Genomic DNA, 15,082 nt, shown 5'->3' with positions numbered 1-15,082 from the left:
TAGATATGAAACTTCAAATCTATTTTAATTCAATATTTCACATATTCAGTATTAGCCAATGCAATCTTTGTTGCTGTAAATGAATAGCATGAGAAAGAACATAGAAATATAGCTGTTTACCTTTGAAAGATGTGGGGATTTATATTCACCGAATGACTAAATATGAGTTTAAAGCAGTGTTTTTAAAGTCCCGGTATATTTATAGAGGGTACGGCTGTTTTCAGGGAGGGAACAACCGGGAACATTGTCCTGGATTCTGTGACAAGGCGCCCACTTAGGTCCTGGATAAAGCCTACTCAGTTGGCACAGGGGACAGAGTTACACCCATGAAAGTTTGTCCTAGGCCCCTTGATTTTAAGCAATGGGCCTGCTGTATTCACAAGCTCCCAGAATTGTCTCTTTGTGCATTATTGTGCAATTTTCCAAATGCATGATTACTCAAGCATATTTCAGTTATGGTAAAATAATAATAATAATAATAAAAATATGTGTGTATTACATAATATCAACCCTAAATAGTATTACTAATCTCAAATACTAGTATGCATATTGAGACACAGGGATAGAGGATTCTTTTTCTCCCAATTACTAAAATAAAAATCTTTAATGTTCTTCAAATTAGTGCTTAGATTATGACAGTGCAGGATATATAGCTTCAAATGAGTTCATTTAAACAGCAGTAAGATTTTCATGTTTGTTGTTTTTTTGAATGTCTATGACATTTTTAGACATCTTTGGTCGAGTGAAATAAGGGCCAAATAATTCATTCAAAACAAGCTATAAGTTATCCTCAGACAGTGCAGTAATGTAGCCTAATCTGTGGTCATAAGCAAAACTTTACTGGCTCTAAACCTTTCTTTTCTTTATTCAGAATTGACCTTGACAAATATCTGGAAACTATACAAAGTTCTATTAATCCAATGAAAACTGTATCTTTATATTCTTCCTTTGTCTCTTTTTAAGATGTAATTGTATTGTGCTGTTGTTATTTGTCTCTATGTATATTCTTGTATATTTTTATTTTATTTCTATTTTGCTTTGTCTCAATGTTTACAATTGTTATTGTTGTTTTTCTTTATATTAATAATAATAAAAAAAAAGAGTAATCAGTTGTCAAGCTGCGTTGCGTTGCGTCATGAAAGTGGGCGGGCCTAACGTGTTTAACAGACAGGTACTTTTCCACCACATGACAACGCTCATTGGCTCGGATGTCGGACAAACGCAGCCGTCACAATAAAACACAGTTCTAAAATTTGATTGGCCTGCTCTGCACTCTTAGACCCGCCTTCCTGGCTCTCTGATTGGACGCCGTCGCTGTGGAAGTGTCAGTCAATAGTTTTTTCGCCCAGTGACACTGCAGCTCTATGTCCGGACATGTAGAGCTCATAGCGGCTTGGCCTTTGTTAGCGAGTCGCTGAGAAGACCCAAGAAAGCCAGAGGAGCCGCATTCATGCACATACAGGGAGGAAAATGATCATCTGCACGAAAAACATGGACTATCGCCTTGGAACCCAGTGCCAGTTTGTTCAAAATCAGGTAACATAAATGCCTGAAGTGAAGATAATAACTAAACCGTAGTTTTAGGTTATCTAGACTCTTGCTGGGAAGTTTCAAAGTTGACAGTTCATCTACTTAGCAAAAGCATCGACTCTTTAATGTCGTTCATTCATTCATGTTTAAAACATTATTTTTTAATACATATTCAAAAGTCCCTCTTTGAAAGAAAAAAAAACCTCACTGGTCGCCATAAGTAATATCCGTTATTTTCTAGCATACACGAATGTCATTCACATATATTTGCAGAATCAGTCCGCTTTTGTATTGTTACTCTGATCGCCACTTTTCAACCAATGACTATTTTCTTCGAGTTTTAAACGCTAATTATTTATTGTTCCTGAAATTACCTTCATTTTTGACAAGACAAAAGTGTTTTCACCATGCAAAGCTGCAGTCTTGCAGTTTAATTTTCTTGGATTTAACGTTTGTGCTGCAATTCATCTGTAATCTAAGGCAGCTTTGAACTCGCGTAACAATAGTGATAGTAGGACACATTTTGTCATTTTGTTTGGTATTTTATGGAATGAAAAGCGGTGCAAATCCATTGCATTCATGACAAAGAGTAAAGTCAGCTTAATAAGCCTCTTTGTCGTGCATATGCTTAGTTTATACTTCAATTTGGTTTAGATAGCCATTGTTTCGTGTTGCAACTATTATGTTGACTACTCATAAAGGTATGCATTTGTTGAATATTCCAAGTTTTAACAGTAAAAGCTTCACGAAGAATTAAGACTGCGGTCTGGAAGTCTTGAAAGCCTTTGGTGCAGATTAAGCCATGGTTATGGGTTTACCAATAATCTAAACCTACATGACAATACGATTTTCTAGGATGCTGGCATGTTGAAGTTTTGTAGGTTTGACGCTGACCGTCACGTCTGAGGTCTTTGTTGAGTTGTTTGTAAGATGAATCTCCTGTTTTATACACGAAGACAACCGATTTAGTATTTTTGGGTTGTATCGACATAGTAGCATTCATTTCTCGAACATTCAACGCGTTATTTTTTCCTGCTTTTTGTATTTATTTTCATGTTTAAGTATATTCTTTAAGCAAGTGATTGCGTATAAGCTTTTGTGAAAATGAAAATCTGTCATTAGTCTGTGTCGTAGTGTAATTTTTCGCAGTTCACGTCGGGCAAACACAAAGCCCTTTTGTAGTTACAACCGTAAACCGTGACACGACAATCTGCACGGGAAGATGTATTTAACATTTCTTCATGCTTGACTTTTTGGTCTTGTTGTGTGAGTGTTTTCTCTTTCTCCCGTTTGTGTGATGTGATGCTGATATACTGCCAATCAAAGTTGTTTTTCTCCCCATTCGCCTGCAGTATCTCCTGCAACCTGAGGGGGCGCTGTTGTGATGGCGCTGCTGCGCATACAGGAGAACAATAGAGGAATGTGTCATTTAAACATTTCTCAGAAATATGCTCTCATTTGCCAGCCCATTAAAAAAAAAAATCCCCTAGGCTTGTTAACATTATAAACTCGTTTTCTTTTTTTCCCCCTCAATTAACCACTGGTCCATTCGTAAAAAGATACTCTTCAGAATGAGGTCTGTAGGTGATAAGTATTATAATGGCAAAATATGTGTTTCAAAGCTCCCTGATGTGTTTCACATAGAGAACATTTTTAATATCCTGACTCCTGACTGTGCTGCTTTTGTAACCTTGTCGGAACAGGATGATGAAATTTAAACATGTTTTGCAATCCATAATCTAGTTTATATATAGATATATGTTTGAGGCATAGCTGAGCATGATTCACTTCCGAATATGAAGACCACAAAAGCACAAAGGTGACAAAATAACAGAAAACTGATTTCACCAGCAAACCAAATCTTGGACTTCCCAAGCGGAAATGTGATTCATCAGTAAACTACCTTCCCTTCACTATCTGTCATATGCAAGCTGCTGAATGTATGTCACACTGTCTGCTTATGTAAATGTCAGTCTTCCTGGTCGTCTGACTGCATCCATATGTGGCTTGCCGTGTTTGTGTGTGTGTGTGTGTGTGTGTGTTTGCTGCAGGCCTTGTTTCAGTCCAACCCCCAGTGAGGTGCAGCTGGCTGTTTTGTTCTTCCTGGCTTCCAGGTTGGCAAGCCAAAATAGTGTTTCCTTTGTAGAGAGGGAGAGAGATGGGTTTTGTGCAACAGCAGTTGGGGCATTTGCGCATGTCACATACTGAGCCCTCCAGGCCTTCTGAGAATGCAGATTGAATATCGCATCTTGCTCTTATTCTGGACTCAGGCCCTGAAATGAAGCCCCCCGTCAGTTTAGAGCCTCATGTTTAGACCGTCCTCAAATGACAAAAGATGAGCAGTGGGCTTATGTTTGTCTGTTTTATTTAAGTGGTGATATGTTACACAATTAAAGGGATCGTAAACCCATAAATAAAAATTCTGGTGTCACTTACTTAAAGAGTTTCAAAGATGTATGACTTGACTTTTCTTCTCCAGAACACAAAAGATGATATTTTAAAGAACGTTGGTAACCAGGCAGTTTTGGTGATCATTGACTTTCTTTGTATGAAGAAAGTCAGTTGTACAGTTTTTGAACAACGTGACAGAATAAAATTTTTGGGTAAACTAACCCTTTAAGGCCCTTATAGATATTTTTTTTGTATTTGACCAGCAAGAATAAACACATGAACTCATTCAAATCTAAACGCAAGTGTACATGCAAATATATTCAAATCTAAATGCTGTTTTGTTTGTTCGTGGAGCGATCTTGCACTTTTTTTGTGTCTATAACATATCACACAGATGCTGTTTTGTGTTGCGCCTTAACTTGTTTTAATCTAACAAATAACTGAATTATTATGTAAAGGACGTGTATGCTGTCATTGTTCACGGAAACAGGAATTATGGTTGCCGAAAGTGGCACCTTTACCCAATAAACAAGATTTCAGCTGAATTTAAGGGACTCGCCAAGAGGATATGAGACTGACTTCCTGTTTCGTGTTGACTGTTGGTAAAGACATGTCGCTGCATGTTGCTGGTGCTGATGAGGCATCCTGTATTGACAAAAAATATTGCCCCAAGTTTCAAAATAACCTTACGCTGTTGACCGTGAACTGTGCTGGTGTTGTGTATGAACTTTATGCACTAATTGACAAGTTTAACCAACATCTTTTGTTGATCGCAGCTTGATATATCCACAAAACCCTCAGTTGACAGCATCTGCTGCAGTGTTTCATTGAACCGTGCCTGTGTGGGTGTGTGAGCGTCTCTCAGCTTCTCATATGACTTGCATTAGTCTCTAATTTCCCTCTGAAGTTTCATTAGTAGTTAATTGCAAGTTGTTTTGTCTCGTTCCAGGGATACAGACTCCCCCTTGCGATTTTCTTCGGCTGCTGATACGGGCTATGAAATGAACACACTGTATTGAACCACGACAGCATGTTGAATATATCTGTATTTGCAGTTGCCTGTTTTTCTGGGTCACCGCTGAGGAGTTTTGGGCATTGCGACCAGGCTCGGAGACATGTGATCTGTTTACCAAGGAAAGTGCACTTGTACTTGCGTCCCAATGGAGAATAGTGTTTGAACTGTTGTTTGAGACTGACCTCAACATCTTAGTCTTGTTTAAATGACTTGTCCCTATGTGGCTTGTGCTTTATTGCCAATATGGCTCTTGGTTGACCGTATTTTCACTTCTACATTCTTAGAGTTTTTCCCAGTGCAAAATGCTTAGGTATCGAAACAATAGGTAGATCCCACTTCACGTACTCATGCACTATTCTATGCCATTTTATAGTAGAAATACTAGCTAGTAAATTTTACAAACAATAACAAAAAATTGGCAAGTAACATTGAGTTAAACATGAAATTTCTAGAAAGACTGCAATAGTATTTTCCTGTAAAAATGTATCCTGGTAATCTTTGTTTTAATTGAAAAAGCATTTTTTACAGTACACTGGAAATTCCAGAAAGAAAAAGTGCACTTAATGACTTCATGATGCACTTAATTAACCAAAAAAATGAAGTGTGTAATGGACTCCAGTGTTGGATGACAAAATAACTTTATAAAGTTCATATATTAGCAGTAGACTACGTAGTGTAGTGTGTCATTTGGGACACAGCAAATGTATGAAAGTTGTGTAGAAATAGATCTGGATAGGCATTTGATCTGGAGTATAAATGCCAGACTTTCTAGGTAACTGTAATGTTAGTCCATGATGCTTTGTATGGCATGTTTTGCTTGCACATGTTTCGCAAGCCTCAACTGAATTGAATGACAAGACACCTGTATCTCGGGCAGAAGCATATCACAGCTTTCAGCGCGCCTTGACACGGTTCTTTTTCCTTGATGGAAGAGAGTGTCTTTGTTCCTGTTTCAAGTTGCCTCTTAAAATTAGTCATCAACCAGATGTAGTGTCTTTTTTTTTTTTTTTAAGTGACTTTATATTAAATGTTAAGTTTCAGGCATTCGAATACCTCAGTAAACGGGTTAGGCTGACACATTTTCCAACAGAGGACAACCCACTGTCTGCACCTCAGTGCAAAAGTACTTTTCATCGGAAATGCATGTTAAATTGGATTAAGAAGCATTAAACATTAACTTCATTCCCTTTCATGAACATTTACTTGAGGAACCTGTCTGGAGAGATGTTTACAGTATGACATCCCGCAAGTAAAATGCTGTTTTCTTTGTTATTTCATGGTGTCCCTTGTGCAGGAATGACGTTTCTTTCTTATCTATGCATGTGCTATCTCAGCTGTCCTCTAGGACTATTTATAACCCTCTCTTTTCTGTCAGACACTGTATGAAGAGCTAGGACCGGACAAGCAGTCCATGGGCCTGGGTGTAATTTATTACCCACATATAAGATTCAGCACTGTAGAAAGTGAACATATTTTAAGTTGGCTCATTGCTATCAGTTTTTAAATGTGATTTTAAGTGGTATTTGGAGACCCAAAATGTATAGTGGCTCAAAGGGATTGTAGGCGCAGTACGTGCCGTGCTGTCAGTGTGAATCTTCAGTACTGTCAGGAAGAGTTATGATGGCCCAGAGCTGTTTTGGCCACGGCTCTCAGTTGTCCCCCGTAACTATGTAACAAGATTTCAGTCAATACGTGACCACGTTCAGTCAGAGCTCATCCTCTTCTCTCCCCCACCCCAGAAAGTGTAACTGACCCGTTCATCGCCATGACTAACTATAGCCAGATCCACGGAGCAGCGGTTTACTCGAAGGAAGTACGGAGGCCACCCTCTCACGGTCAAACACTACAACTGATCTCATATCACATACTAGAAATGAGAGCCAAGACAAGGGGTAGACAATAAATCGATATACATTGGGAAACAATCCACAATATCGATAAGAAACTTGAGCAAATTAATATTTAGCCTAGACGATCAGGTCAATATCACTTAAAAGTCTGCATGTTCTGTGTGAATGAGCGACACAGTTTTGTCATGGTGTTTTCAGCGTCTGTCGTCTCATTATATGAGGACAGTTCAAATCAACTTCATCTGCGGAGCTGCATGAGAGTCACTTCACCAACTTTTCGCCATTTCACTTGAGAAAAGCTATCGAATGCAAACTGAAACTCAGATCTTCATGACAAACTGACTGAAAAATAAAAGTTTGGTTTAACTTGAAGAAATTCAAGTTATATTACTATTGTATAATAAAATGTTTTACAGCTGTCGTAGTTCTATTGCTGTTAGTTGATCAAATCTACCACTATTGTGTCAAAATGTGTCGCTGACCTTTAAAATGGCCTTCAAATTGCATTGAACTTCAGTAATGTGACGCATTTCTGTGTGGAATTGTGAAATTGTATTGTTTCATCAACAGTAGATGAAGTAGAGATTGTAACCACAGTTTGGTGCACAATTCTAAAAACATTTTCTTTAGAATCATATACATTTACATTTAGTCATTTTGCAGACGCTTTTATCCAAAGCGACTTACAATTGGGGAATACATAAAGCGATTCATCTTGAAGAGGCAATCAGACAGACGAAGTGCTTGCAACACCAAGTCTCAGGCATTGTTCAAATAAGTACAAACTACCAAAGGAGGGAATAAGTAAAGAGAGTTTTTTTTTTTTTTTTTTTTTTATATATATAAAGTTTAGGATGAAGTCAAGTGCTGTCGAAAGAGATGAGTTTTCAGTTGTTGCTTGAAGATTGACAGGGATCCAGCATTCCGGATAGGGGTGGGAAGATCATTCCACCAGCCAGGAATGGTGAACGAGAATGTTCTGGAGAGTGATTTTGAGCCTCTCTGTGATGGTACCGCGAGGCGTATGCACTGATAAATGGCGGAATATGATTAATACATTTTTAAATGTATACTCTAGTCCAATAAAACCGTTTTTCACCAGCTCTGCTTCTGTTTGCTTCAGTTGCTCTCTCACTGCTCTCCAATTTCCTGTTTCTTCTTCTGCTCTCTCTCTGTGAGGCGCTTGAACAGGAGGAGAGTGGGCAGGATTTCCATAATCCCACAGTCAGACACAAAGCAGGCCAAAGGCGCAGGCACAAGGCCTCGGTTGGCCTTCACAGTCAGCATTTAAAAACATGAAGACATGAATCAGCAGATCTCCTCAACACCAGTCAAACAAGGACTTTGGGACAATGTATTTGCCATTTTCACATCGATTTCCTTTCCACAAATTGTCTAAAATAGTCTCCTATGCTAAATATGGACGATTGAAGCACAACTCCCAAGTTGTGCCTGTGATTATACATGGGTATGGTGTCCATTGCCATTTTTATAATCTGTATGTATTTTAAGCGTCTTGGGGAGTGAAAGTAGGAGATTGAGGTCGACAGACGTCCGTCTGGTCTGAAACAGCAGTGGGTCGCTGTTACTGTGGAATGTCTATTACTGTCCCTCGATACCCGCAGGACCCGTGGCAGACGGCGTGCTTGTTTGCTACTATTCCTTTACTACTTTATTTTTTTGTTGGGAACTATTTGAGGAATGCTGCAAATGCTAGTGAATGTTATTTTAAGGTGATTCCTTTGAGATTAACCTAAAAAAAACCACATTGAATCGGTGTTTTTCGTTCATGAAGTGCTTTTTTTTGTAATTTGTCTTTGGTTTGTCAATTTCTCATTCCTGTGTTTTATTCTTTTTGGCAGGTGATGGTGAATTCTGAGAAAGACCGTGCTTCTCTCTTGTGTATGAAGGCTCTGGCCAACAGGGGGCGTCTGGACTCGGTGTCTCAGCAGATGGCCTCTCACCCACAGTACCTGGAGAGTTTCCTGCGCACACAGCACTACATCCTTTATATGGATGGCCCATTGCCCCTGCACTACCGCCACTACATTGCCATCATGGTATGGACATGCTCTACAGTCAATCATAGGCTCATATAATATCTCCGGTTAACTGATAAATGTATTTGTGTTTCAGGCTGCGGCACAGCATCACTGTAGGTATCTGGTGTCTCTGCACTCGGCTCAGTTTCTGCGGGTTGGCGGAGACCCGTTATGGCTTCAGGGGTTGGAGGCTGCACCCCCGCGTCTACAGCACCTTGATCACATCAACAAGGTCCTGGCCCATCAGCCTTGGCTCACGGCACGCTCGCACATACAGGCTCTGCTCAAGACGGGTGAGCAGTGCTGGTCTCTGGCTGAGCTCGTCCAGGCCGTGGTTTTGCTGGCCCACTGTCACTCCCTTTGCAGTTTCGTTTTCGGTTCTGGTTCTGACTCAGACACCACTCCCACTCCCAGAGTGCATCACGGCACGCCCCCTGGCTACTGTCTCTGTGACGCTGCCAACGGCAACACTGCCTTATCGCCACCCAATGCTGGACCCACAGAGAAGGTGCCGCGGCGAAGGGTACGGATGATCATTCATTTCAGTTGGTAAACGAGGTTAGGTTTAGGTTTGTTTGGGTTTGAATAAAAAAAACAACAACTGGTAAATAAAAAAAAAAACCAGATAAAATTCATAATCTGTAATTGGTAGTAACATAAAGAGCAAATAAAAAGCCAACATATAGGCACATGAAGTAAACAGTGCAATTAAATGCACTATGTATATTTTTAAATTATTTTAAATTAAATATGTATATTTTTTACATTAAAAAAAAATGTAAAAAATATACATATTTAACTGCAGTATTATTCACTTTGGAGTAAGGAAGATTTAAAAAATAATAATAATAATAATACTTTTATTCAGCAAATCAGCATATTAGAATGATTTCTGAAGGATCATGTGACTGGAGTAATGATGCTGAAAATTCAGCTTTGCATCACAGGAATTAATTACATTTTAAAATATGTATGAAAAAAGAAAACTCATTTAAAATTTGGATATTTCACAATAATACTGTTTTACTGTGTTTTTGATGGGATAACAGCACCCATAGTGAGCATGAGACACTACTTTCATAAAATATAAAACAAATGGTAGTGTACAATAAAATTACTTGAATTATATCACAAAAACTACAAATGAATTCTACCAAAAACAAAAAAAAAAACATGCATCAAAAGCACAGTCTTCCTGCTCTTCTGTAATTTTTATAATAGGCTGGCTTTGATCATGATGATACCACTTGACACTATCAGCACTGTTATCAAGACTGCTATCATTATTTATTTTTAACTCAAATATCAGCTTGGCACTTAAGTAACAATATTTTTGACATCCCTAATACAGCACTGTGCAAGCCACGTGAAGTCGGTTGTAATACAGGCATAACCTGCATTGTCTTTTTTTTTTTTTTGTAGTCCTTAGACTCCAGCTGCGAAGTCGCTTGCCTTCGAGAACAAATACAAAAATCCCAGGAGGAGATCAAGGAAAGAAAAGGAGACCGACTCTATTCACAGACACTCCTACATGCAGGTATGATGTTCATCGGTCTAAAGCCAGTGTGTCGTGTAACCATGTTTCCCAATGCTGCTGTAAACAGGATGTGTAATTTTGGATTGGGATGAGTGTTTAGAGAGTTATTTTTACACAAGGGCATTTTCTTGTGTATATATCGCTCCCTCATGGACCCTCTTTCGTAACCTGCTTTTCGCTTTCTCAAATGCAACTCCATATCAGATGTGGAGGAGGAGGACGAAGCGATGTTGGACGCAGACCCCTCCCGCTTCGTCACAGACCCAGAATTCGGCTACCAGGAATTTGCCAGACGGGAGGAGGACCATTTCCAAGTATTCCGGGTGCAGGTGGGGACAGAGACTTTGCATTGGGTGTCACCTACCAAAAGTAGTAGCATAAAAGGGTACTAAGGTTCAGAATTAGAGCTCATGCCCTTCCTTCTTCAAGACTGTCAGCACTTAATGTTACTCTCAAAACGCTGTGCCTCTCAAATGCCAGTTTCATTCTAGTAGGCTTTCTACATTTGATTTTGAATGGGAGTTGTATGCAGCTCCTAGAGTTAAAAGCAGTTTGTTTTATCCCAACTTATATTGAAATAAATATTTATATTCATGAAGGATGCATTATATTGATCAAAAGTAAGATTACAGACTTCAGTATCATTATAAAAATAATTTTTAATAAATGCTATTCTTTTGAATTTTCAATTAATGAAAAACTTGATATTATATATCATTTTTTTTCTTGAGCAGCAAATCAGCATATTAGAATGATTTCTGAAGGATCGTGTGACACTGAAGACATCATAACATCACAGGAATCAATTACATTTTAAAATATATTCAAATAGAAAATAGTTATTTTATATTAAAATATTATTTCACAATATTACCGTTTTTACTGTATGTTTATCAAATAAATGCAGCCTTGGTGAGCATAAAAGACTTCTTTCAGAAACATGGAAATCTTACCAGTACCAAATTTTTGAAAGGTAGTTTATAAGCCATTGTAGAAATTGCAGGAATTATGCACTTTAGCAGTCTTTAAAACACCACAGTAATGTTTGTTATGAGTGCTATATTTATTCGTCTTTCTATGCAGGACTATTCATGGGAGGATCACGGCTTCTCGTTGGTGAACAGGCTCTACTCTGATATAGGGCACTTGTTAGACGAGCGATTCCGCAATGTGGCCTCCCTCCCTTTCCCTCACAGCCCCGATCTCAAACGAGCCATCTGGAACTACATTCATTGTATCTACGGCATCAGGTACCCTGGTTTTTCACACTTCTGCATTTTGGCACTAGTTTGCATTTTGAATGCAATAAACCCATGAAATTAAATCTAATGCCAAGTTTTCAACTCCACACTCACACATCGTCACTCAACGACAATAAAGGCAAAAAAAACGAAGCACTTACAATGACACTTTTGCCCTCAGATACGATGACTACGATTATGGGGAAGTCAACCGGTTACTGGAGCGTGGATTGAAACTTTATATTAAAGCTGTGGCCTGCTATCCTGACGCCAGCAAGACCCCTCTATGCCCACTGTCCTGGGCCACTGTCAAAGCTTCAGAGAAGGTAATTCCTTATCAAAACTTGCAGTGTACACTTCATTTAGCATCTACAAAGCCTAATGTATCGTATTTGATGTGTAAATTCTCTAAATTATCATCATGAACAACTGGAAAACATGTTGCACTCAGTCTACTTCATGCATTCTGTCATTTGACCTGATAGTTCATATTTTTTTAGCAAGTAAAAGGCCATTTAGTAAAACTGAGATGTTTTATCCTCCTGGAGTATGAGTTCCATATTATCCTATCATATGTATCAAATGATACTCAACAATAAACACATGCTTTTTTTAACCATTTCATTTGATAATTGTACGACTTTTGTTATTTTGTACTTGCCATGAAAATGCTACTGACATGGCGTTATAAAATGTACCATCTACTTAAAATGGCTATTCTGTATTTCATAAGCATTTTAAAACGAATCTTTCTGTCGTTTTGTCTTCTAGGTTCATGTAAATTTGTTAGTGATGGAGGCACGTCTGCAGGCCGAGCTGCTGTATGCGCTCAGAGCCATCACTCAATACATGATCGCATAGGACACGAGCGTTCAGCGAGGGACATGGTACAACGAAAGTCAAGGCAAAGAAATACAAGCAGAGATCTGTCTCTCCGTCTCTGTATTTGTTGTCTCTGAGTTTACCGGTGTGATGTAAGGTACTGCTGTGAAACGTTTCTTTGCCAAAGGTGAAACTTTAGAAGAAAAAAAAGGTGCAAAGCAATCGCTCTCACCCCTACTGTCATTTTGCATGTGTTTCTCCTACTTCATTTTGTTTCTGTATTTGTCCTTTTGTGCGCATACTCTTCTTTTTCTACCTTCTCTTTTTTTTTTTTTTCAGTATCTTTATCTCAGATGGTTAATGTGCAATTATTTTTATTCAGTTGTGGTTGTTGTTGTTACTAATATTTTTCCCGTTTGTTTGTTTTGTTTGTTTTTTGCTGTTGCAATTCAACTGAGTGAGAGAAAAAGTGTACAACTGTCCATTTCCAAGGTATCCAACTCTGGAAAGTTCATAGCCAATTTGAGTCACTGTTTACAGAAAATGAGTGATTGGACAAAGGCTCTTGCTTAACATGGCTTCCAGATATTTCATTTGAATGTGGAATAGTGAGACCAGAGCAAAATTTAACTAAGAGTAAGAGAAGGTTCAGCGGCTGTAACTTTCTTTTTAAATTAGCACTTTTAAGACAGTATCTATCTATAGAATATCTCAATAAGCTTTCGGCTGTGGCTTCGTTCTGCACACAGCAGGTTATCGAAGTACTGTTTTCACTCCTTTCTATCGATTATTAGCATTGATGTTTTCCGAAATCTTCCACACTCTCTTCTCTCTGCATGGGCGCTGTAAGTGATTTAAAATGGGTACATTTATAGGATCCATAATTATCATCCAATTCATCTCAGTAGGCATCTAAACCGCTTTACAATGTGAAGATCTAAATTTGACGGGTTCAAAGCAGTGAAAAGGAATCGCTTTTTCTAAACTACTTTTCTTTGTGGTAGCGTTCTCAGTGTTTCTCAGTTACTTATGAACTGGCCAAATCAACACAGTATGTATTTGAATTACATCATCTGCTAACTTGGAAGACAGTTTAAATATCATTTACAAGCAGGTCTTTAATTTTGAAGTAACTGGCCCACTGAAGTGATTCTGAAAGGACCAGCATTTAGCGTTTAGGTTAATGTTGTGCTGGCGTCTCCAGTGTAGACATTTGGATCAGCAACAATTAGGTTTTTTTTAAAAATATTTTACCATGTAAAAATAAAAAGTCACCTTGTGATGTGAGAGAGAAGGAGCTCAAATGAGAATAAGCTTAAAATGTGATTTTAATGTTGACACGCTGGTATAGATCAAATGAAGGACTTCTGACAGAACTATATAAGATATACAGAACTACGTAAAGGTTCGCAGTCAGCCTGTCGCTATCCTTCCCATGACTGACTGGCACAAAATTGTAATTTTCTTTCTTTTTTTTTTTTTTTTGGTTTTGCACTGAACCTTTTGCACAAAACCCTACAAGTGTGGTTGCAGCTGGCAGCTGTCATTGTTACAAACCGCTTGGAGAGGCGACGGCGGTCCCTCTGATGCCATGAATATATTCAATGTCCAGTTTTGTTGACTAGGCCAAATACCTGTACTGTGTTAAACTCTCATCGGTCTGGTTAATTATAGTTGGCAGAATGACTTGGGCAAAACCTATGGTTGGCTTTGTGTGTTTATTTTTAAACATCGCATTACTTTTGTTCCTGTTTAAGCGTCTTGTCATTTTGAGGGAGGGTTATGTCGTTGTTGTTGTCAGTTTTGCTCTTGTCTGAACTGTTTAGATTAAGAAACCAAGGTATGTAAATCAGCAGAAATGTGTACAGGAGCCGCAGTCTGTGCTGGACGCACGGTGCCTTTTGACTACTGATGGGTCACGGCTCATCAGTACGGCGGATCTGGACTCAGAGCTAAGCCTCATGCTACTGCATTAATTCAAGCTGAGAATGGAAGATGTTCATCATCCGGGCCGACCGACGGTAATGGACATCCGGAGACATTTGTCAGGAGCAGAATAGGACTGCAGAACGGCCGTTCTACCTTAAGCAGGACTGTCTTAAATGCTTGTTCTTCAATGATGGTTTGCCACGTCCCTGAAACGTGGAGGCTTCCAGACTGTCTCCACCACCTCAGCTGGAAGACATTAAGGACTGTGCCTCGGCGGAGGAGACTGAACGAGCATGGCTATTGCCAAAATGTTTATTTACCACGTAAATGTAGGAACTATAAAAATTTAAACTGACCAAAAGAAAAAAAAAAAAAGAAAAAAAACTTGAAAAAAACAGGCAAAAAAAGTTTTGAAATGTGAAATCTTATTTTTTCTATAAAGATATGCAATATCATCAGTGTGTCTTTGTTTTTATTTAGTCATTATGTGTGAAAATAAATGTTTTTGTAGTCTAGATTTAGTAAATTAACCTTAAGGTTGCAAATAATTCACTCATTTTTAAATGGTTATTGAGCACTTGGCATGTCAATAATTTGGGAATCCGTTTTTAATAATGGCGTTTGGAAGTACTAGTGCAATCCTGCCATCTAGTGGTACATCTCCCTTCGCATTTCTTTGAGGAAATCACGCCAGCAATTCGGACATTACATTAAAATATTTCAGG

At 38.6% G+C, this 15,082-nt stretch overlaps 1 protein-coding gene across 1 annotated transcript; it reads left to right on the top strand.

Moving 5' to 3' along the window:
• Positions 1-1,293: 1,293 nt before the first annotated feature.
• sesn4 (sestrin 4) lies at positions 1,294-14,812 on the top strand. The gene is made up of 8 exons (XM_058798545.1): positions 1,294-1,536; positions 8,649-8,846; positions 8,923-9,351; positions 10,251-10,365; positions 10,570-10,694; positions 11,449-11,615; positions 11,788-11,932; positions 12,378-14,812. Exons 1-8 carry the CDS (start codon positions 1,471-1,473, stop codon positions 12,465-12,467), a joined length of 1,335 nt encoding a protein of 444 aa, XP_058654528.1. The 5' UTR covers positions 1,294-1,470; the 3' UTR covers positions 12,468-14,812.
• Positions 14,813-15,082: the final 270 nt, after the last annotated feature.

This window comes from Onychostoma macrolepis, chromosome 14 (assembly GCF_012432095.1).
Source record: "Onychostoma macrolepis isolate SWU-2019 chromosome 14, ASM1243209v1, whole genome shotgun sequence".
Classification (NCBI taxonomy): Eukaryota; Metazoa; Chordata; class Actinopteri; order Cypriniformes; family Cyprinidae; genus Onychostoma; species Onychostoma macrolepis.
The sequence above is the reverse complement of the archived record's forward strand: the minus strand, read 5'-3'. Positions and strand labels throughout refer to the sequence as shown.

What these genes read in the sequence shown, in the direction of transcription:
- sesn4 (XM_058798545.1), top strand. Translation starts at nt 1,471, where the DNA reads ATGATCATCTGCACGAAAAACATGGACTATCGCCTTGGAACCCAGTGC. An exon ending in CATTGTATCTACGGCATCAG is followed by an intron (nt 11,616 to 11,787) that starts GTACCCTGGTTT and finishes TTTTGCCCTCAG; the next exon opens with ATACGATGACTACGATTATG. An exon ending in CTGTCAAAGCTTCAGAGAAG is followed by an intron (nt 11,933 to 12,377) that starts GTAATTCCTTAT and finishes TTTGTCTTCTAG; the next exon opens with GTTCATGTAAATTTGTTAGT.